Source organism: Centroberyx affinis, unplaced genomic scaffold, assembly GCF_046629955.1.
Source record: "Centroberyx affinis isolate AG114_WGS23_722 - 3 ecotype Tasmania unplaced genomic scaffold, CSIRO-AGI_Caff_v1 ptg001856l_1, whole genome shotgun sequence".
NCBI classification, from domain to species: Eukaryota; Metazoa; Chordata; class Actinopteri; order Beryciformes; family Berycidae; genus Centroberyx; species Centroberyx affinis.
In genome coordinates this window covers 70,698-77,616 of record NW_027280234.1, presented here as the reverse complement: position 1 = coordinate 77,616, position 6,919 = coordinate 70,698, and the positions used below count along the sequence as shown (strand labels likewise).

Below are 6,919 nucleotides of genomic sequence, written 5' to 3'. Positions count from 1 at the left end.
TTTAATGCATTAATTTAGATTAATTTTAAAAAATAACATGTTAAAAAACATAAATTAATGCATATAAATTAATGATCTGTTATGGCCACATTTTAGTCTGATAGGCGTTATGTTAAATTATTTAAAAAAGAACTGTTCTGGCCACATTTTAGGCTAAGTGATGGGCTTATGTTCAATGAAAAAAGACATGTATTAGGAAAAATGTCTGAAGATTTGGAAATAAAACTATTTATTTATTTCTAATGCCACTTTTAGATATTTCTATTCAATGCTTTACTCATGTGCCACAATAATGTAATGTTTTTGAGTTAAAATATCTTCATTTGGAGGCTTTTCCAAGAAAATATTGATGATTGTTTGCGATTAAATCAGCATATATATATTTCTGCCACCCCTTAAAATCTCCATGCCACCCTCTTGCCACCCCATGAATATTTCTCTAGATCCGCCCCTGCAGCCTGGTACAGCAGCTGCACCAAAGCTGACAAAAAAGCCCTCCAGCCTGCTGTGAAAACAGCACAGGACATTGTTGGCACTGAGCTGCCATCATTAATTCAGCCCAAACTGAGCGGAGCGGAGCGGAGGGCTTGAGCGAGCGCAGTGACGAGTGACGCACGTCAGGCAGGGTCGTCTGCGCTCGCTCACCTCTGCCTCTGGGCTGGGTTGCCAGGTACCACGACACATATCCCCCACAGAAACTGAGAAACACCCATTTGATTTGTATCACTATGAAATCGGGAGATTAACGGGAGAAATTACCAATCGGGAGCACAGCGGGAGAAAAGGTTAAATATAGGGAGACTCCCGCGAAAATCGGGAGTGTTGGCAGGTATGAGCGTCTGGTTACCATGGAGACGAGTAAAACCTTTCGCCGAAGCATAAATTACAAACGTTGCGCGGCTCTTTATTTTCTGTCGAGCGACACTTATCAAAGGTGTCGAGCGCCGTACCATAAATCAGCCCTATATACCACCACTGCTGAGGTGTTGTCAGCCCAGGAGAGGTCCTCTGTGATGGTGACTCCCAGGAACCTGAGGCTGGGGACTCTCTCCACATCCTCTGTGTTGATGTGGACAGGACTGTGTGAGATCTTCTTGGTAGCCCTAAAATCCACAATAATCTCCTTGGTCTTTTTGGTGTTTAAGACCAGGTTGTTGTTGGCACACCACATTGTCAGGTTTTGAACCGCCTCCCTGTATGCGGCTTCGTTGTCGTCTGATATGAGCCCAATGACTTGTATCGTATCATCTGCAAACTTGACAATAGTGTTTGAGTTGTGGATGGGTTGGCAGTCGTGCGTGAAGAGTGCATAAAAGAAGGAGCTCAGCACACAGCCCTGGGGGACGCCGGTGCTCAGGGTGAGGGTGGAGGGTGTGTGCTTGCCCAGTCTGACAGACTGGGGGCAGTTGATGAGGAAATCCAGTATCCAGTTGCATATGGAGGGAGTTAGTCCTAATGCGTGGAGTTTGTGGACGAGCTTGTTCGGTATGATGGTATTAAACACCAAGCTGTATAGTCAACAAAGAGCATCCTGACGTAGGTGTTGGGTCTTTCCAGGTGAGAGAGGGCTGTATTAAGAGCCACGCAGATGGCGTCCACAGTTGATGTGTTTGCCCGATAGGCAAACTGGTGTTGATCTATAGATAAGATAAGGATATCCATCAGTTGTGCTCTGATAACAATGAGACATTTAAGTGATCTCCCCAAGTCAAACCCTTGTTTTGCACGCGATATGAAAAGTCTAGGGCATTCATGCAAATTAGCTGAAAACGATACAACTATATAACAAGAATGAACTGCCTTGGATAGCATCGCATGACACCAGCCTCAACTCTACAGGTAAGGTACCTTATTTGTGAACTACTGCCTTGTAAGACTGGTAATATAACCAGAGTATTAAGATTTGGTAAACAGAATTGAAGAGTCCTATTCCAAAATGCTACATATCATTACCTGAACTTTATCATAAAATATTTCTAAAATATTAATTCTGTAAAAATGGTAATTTTGTCAACAACATAAGATACAATCCTATATAAAATACCTGTCATAAAAACATTTTTTGCTATCATTTTGTAAGAGTAAGTGTCAATTTTTTCAAGTGGTATTTCTTATTTTAGAACAAAATTCTTCAACTGATTTAAAATTAATCTCTGCCCTGCTTTTTCTGCTGCATCTTATACTTGGGAAGCAGCATCTTGTCTAGTCAGAAGACTCTGTCCTTCTCATCACTTGTTGCCAATGACCAACAGTGAAAAGCAGAAACTCTGGATCTGTCCACTGTGTATGAAATGGGAAGTGAAGGAAGAACTGTGATCATATTATCATGGAATGTAAATGGCTTTCGAAGGAAAAAGACTGCAGTGTTGAATCACCTCAACGTCCTGCAAGCTGATATCGTGTTTCTTCAGGAGACCCATGTCGGTCCGAGCAAAGACAATCCCACGGCTACTTTGACCAATGACCACGAGCTGAGTAAAGACTACAGCTGGGCTATCTTCACTGTGTACAGAGCCAACTGCCGTGGGGTTGCAGTGCTGATCAGAAGGGATCTGGGTGTGGAGGGGATCACGATTTCTGGGGACACCAAAGGACGATACATGGTCCTATCTTGCACAATCTCAGGGGAGGAGTTTGTTTTTGTTAATGTCTACTGCTCAAAAGATGAGAAGATCGACTTCGCTGCGGATGCTGATTTCTCTCTCAGGCTCCCAAAGTCTGGCAACTTGATCATAGCAGGAGACTTCAACACTGTTCTTGCCCAGTTTGACAAGACGTCAAGTATTAAAAACCGCTCTCACAATCACATGCTAAAAGCACTGAGAGGCTTTTTAGAAGTCTTTGACCTAGTTGATGTGTGGCGATGTCTCTACCCAGAGGAAAAATGCTTTACTTTCTTTGATGACTCAAGAAAGGGAAAATCAAGACTGGACTATTTCTTTGTCCCACGAGAAGTCTTGAATAGGGTGAGAGGGTGCAAGATTCACGCAAGACCTCAACATGCTGACAAACAAAGCTATATTTCTGACCATGCCCCCATTTCGATAAAGATCCGGACGGACAATACCAGGTGGCAGTTTGATAAGAGCTTGCTAGATCACAACCACATAGTTGGACATCTTTCAGACACAATCCAAAACTTCTCAGGAGGGGGAATCAAGAGAAAAGCAGATCTATGGCCTTGCCTAAAGATAAGATTGGGCTTTGAAGCTATCAGCTGTAAACGGAGAAGAGAGGAGCAAGAAGAATTTGAGGCATCCAGACAAGATACTGCATTCTTAGCAACCATGACAAAACACAAGTTAGATGGAACAGAAAAAAGTTTCATCTTGCAGAAGAAGCAGACTGAAGACACAGGTAGCCAAACTACTGTTCTTGAGACTTTGTGTTACAGCAAATTAGTGCATAAAAGTTCTGAAGCTGGCAGTGTGTATACAGTGAAATACAATAGTAGGATGAGTTCAATCCTTTTTCTTCTTTCATGGTATACGTCAAAGAGCAACTCTGTTGAAATTCTGACCATGCTTTTCTTTGTTAAGGTTCGACCTCAGTGAAGAATGCGGTGTCTCTTCCTGCACTATGGCCGAGTAAAGAGTCAGACATCATGGACTACTTGGACCAACTGCACAACACAATGAAATTTGAGGAACTGCAATCCACTCTAAGAGCAGTTCTAGTTGAGAAAATCACAAAGAAAGAAATCCTTTCGGCCATCTTGTCCCTCAGCGATTCAGGCGGACCACACCCAGATGGCTTGCCTGTCAGATTCTACCAACATTTCACATGCCTACTCCTTGACTGCCTTCAAACGTTTTTTAACCATCTCCTCAGTATCAAGGCGATCAGTGCTAATTTCAATGAATCCTTAGCTGTTGATCCCACTGCATCAAGTGACCACATCTACTGCAAGAGTCAGCCACAGCAGGTGCAAGTGCAAAACTACAGCCCCCAATGCGTGTTTAACACTGACTACAAGATTTTGACCACGATTCTTGCAGAGAGATTGTGCAATGTCATGGAACATGTTCTCAATCCAGGCCAACACAGACCAGGGAATCATGTTCAAGTGTGCATTGACGCTTTTAAGAATGCTAGAGACAACAAAACACCAACTCTAGTAGTTGGACTGAAAGTAGATCCAGGGGCGCTGAAGTGGACGTATTTGTTCCAGAGGCTGAGGTGTTACAAGTTGCCAAAAGAGTTTCAAGCACTTATCAAGCGTCTGCTGAAAAAAGGGAAGAGTTTGAACGGGCTTAGCTCTGAATTAAACACACAGGATCGAGGTTTAATTGTGGGATGCCCACTCACTCCACTGTTAGTTAGGCTCTGTCTGCACCCTCTCATTCAGACCGTTAACAAGGAGACGCTTCAGAGGCCGAACGTTAAGGAGAGTGAGAGGACGAGGGCATTGATGGACTCAGACAAAGCTGTGTTTTTCATTCCAAATCAGGGCGAAACTGTTCAGGTTTTTGAGGAAGCGCTCACAGGTTTTATGTCCAATTCTGGTCTCATGGTTGATTACAGATATTCGGAAATTCTCACCGTTGGGTTTCCTGGACCCTTGTGCTCAGAGAGGCTGAAGCAGTTTAAAAGGGTCACTGGTGGACTGTGGTGCTACGGTCACTATATTGGCTGAATGGAACTTTTATTTTGTTATTGCCGTTGTCAACTGAAAACTCCACTCTTGGTGATTTTCATGTTTTAACTTCAGTTGAAGGATGTCATGCTCCTCTATGGGTTGAGAACATTCTATTACTGTTGGCAATGGCGCCGCCAAGGGGAGGCCAGGGGAGGCCACGGCCACCCTGATACAATCGCTGGCCCCCCCACTGGCCCCCCCTCGCTAGTCGCATATGCATAATATGCTTCTGAGTATGCATAATATGCTTCTATCTGATATTTTACATTAGGTACTATTCATTTAAATTAATAATGTATATTTTTCATAATAGTTCATGTGAAAGAAAATAACAAATGCATAGCCAGCCAGCCGCTTCTGACCGTCCGTCACTGCATCACAATTTTCCCCGTAAATCTCCCGTATTTTCCCTTTTTTTATTTTTACAGTTATACAGAGGGAGAGAGAGAGCGAGAGAGAGGTGGGGGAGCGAGAGAGAGCGGTGAGTGAGCGAGAGAGAGAGTGAGAGAGAGAGACAGGTGAGTGAGCGAGAGAGAGGAGAGAGAGAGAGAGAGCAGTGAGTGAGCAAGAGCGAGTGGAACGGCATCAAGAGGCTCAGTTCCTCTCTCCCCTTTACTCCACCTTTTAATTGTTTATAGTTTGTTATTAGACAACGTTATAGTTTATTAGAATTTATTGTTATCTGGTGTTGGTTAATTTAAATATTTATTGTTGAAAGTTACCAAATTAAAGTGCTAAAAATGGCAATGGCAGTCCCTGACTGATTTAATCTGTATTGATATAGATTATATCGCCTTTTCAAATATAACCCTTTATCATGATGCACTAAATGCTCAATGTTGTGGTCTCCTCACAGTGGTGGTCTGCTGGCGACAAACCGTATGTAGTACTAATTATTATACTAATACTAATACTATGCACTGATGTGCATAGTATTAGTCTATGCACATCAGATAATTAGTAACATTAACTGTAAAATAAGAAACCAAAGTATATCAGTATGCGATTCCTTAACTGTCATATTGACATAGTTTTCAACTAGCCTATACACTACAACAGCATAATTGAACTCCTGAAATTCAGTAATGGCTTTTGGTTTTGTTGTGCCACCCCTAGATTTTCAGTGGCCCCATTTGGCCACCCCTATGAAAAATTTCTGGGGGCGCCACTGACTGTTGGTCTTAATAAAAACCTTTCAAAACTCATTGGATAAACTCAAAAATGCATGACAGTCAAGCTGAAAACTTGAAATCTGTTTTTCTTAATTCCTGAAAACAGGCAAAACAAGTAATTTTGGACATTTAAGGTTTCACTGGACAGCAGCAAAGACGCCAAAAGATGTGGTGTTTTATGTATTTATCTATTGATTTATTCAATTGTTAATTGATTTATATTGTATCTAAAACCTTATTGTATGATGTTTCTAAATTTCCAGGATGCATTTTTGTAAACTTCCAGGATGCATTTTTGGAAACAAAGTCACAGTGTCTCAAACCACTTCTTTTTCAATTCAAAATAAATAATTTTAGCTACATAATTTATCTTCATTAATATCACATTTCCTTAGCCACAGTGACATGTTAGGATATTCCATGTCTTTATGGCAAATAAACTATTGCATTTGTGAAATATGAAGAGGGTTTACTCACCATGTGCTTCCTATCTGCCTCTCCTCAAATGACCTTTGACCCTGGAGGTACTTCATGGGATCACTGTGGCTTTTTTTTTTCTGAATTATGGCTTTTGAGAGCATTGAGTAATATTTAAAATGAATTGAATACGTGTACTTGTGAGTGCTAATTGAGGTTGAAAATGGGTAAATAACTTTTTACGTTAATGTCACAAATATGGCTTGTCATAAAAAACTGTGGCATCTACTGTATATATAACATTTTTCCCCATAAGTTTAAAATGTGAGGACTAGAATTTCACTTTGTTTGTTAGTCTTGTGTCTGTCTTTCAACCAGAAACTTTAAAACAAATTTTTGTATATCTTATATCAGTATCTAAATGTAGATGGACTGTTGTCTGTTATCAACCATACAGGGAGAACACAAGGAAATTAAAATAAGTTGGCAGTGTCGAGGCTAAACTATTTGAGTTAATCTGATGCCTTGGTGAACAGGTCGGACCGTCTGTGGAGTCATCAGCTAGTCAGAGGAATCTAAACACTGTGTAGTTCCTGCTTGGCATCCTGTTTGGGTTAGAGGAATGTGAGTGACTCAAGAGTGTGCCAACAAATGACCTATTCCTGAGTGAAACACTGCTCACTGTCAATAT

At 41.4% G+C, this 6,919-nt stretch overlaps 1 protein-coding gene across 1 annotated transcript; it reads left to right on the top strand.

Annotated features, from left to right (window-relative positions):
* The first annotated feature begins 2,291 nt into the window (after window positions 1-2,291).
* Window positions 2,292-6,840, top strand: LOC139653033 (LINE-1 retrotransposable element ORF2 protein). Its single transcript, XM_071529983.1, has 2 exons — window positions 2,292-3,357; window positions 3,540-6,840. Exons 1-2 carry the CDS (start codon window positions 2,292-2,294, stop codon window positions 4,634-4,636), a joined length of 2,163 nt encoding a protein of 720 aa, XP_071386084.1. The 3' UTR covers window positions 4,637-6,840.
* Window positions 6,841-6,919: the final 79 nt, after the last annotated feature.

Bases quoted from the DNA above. Each gene is read 5' to 3' on its own strand.
- LOC139653033 (XM_071529983.1), top strand. From the start codon at position 2,292: ATGGGAAGTGAAGGAAGAACTGTGATCATATTATCATGGAATGTAAAT. The intron at 3,358-3,539 runs GTAGCCAAACTA...TTCTTTGTTAAG, and splicing joins GAAGCAGACTGAAGACACAG to GTTCGACCTCAGTGAAGAAT.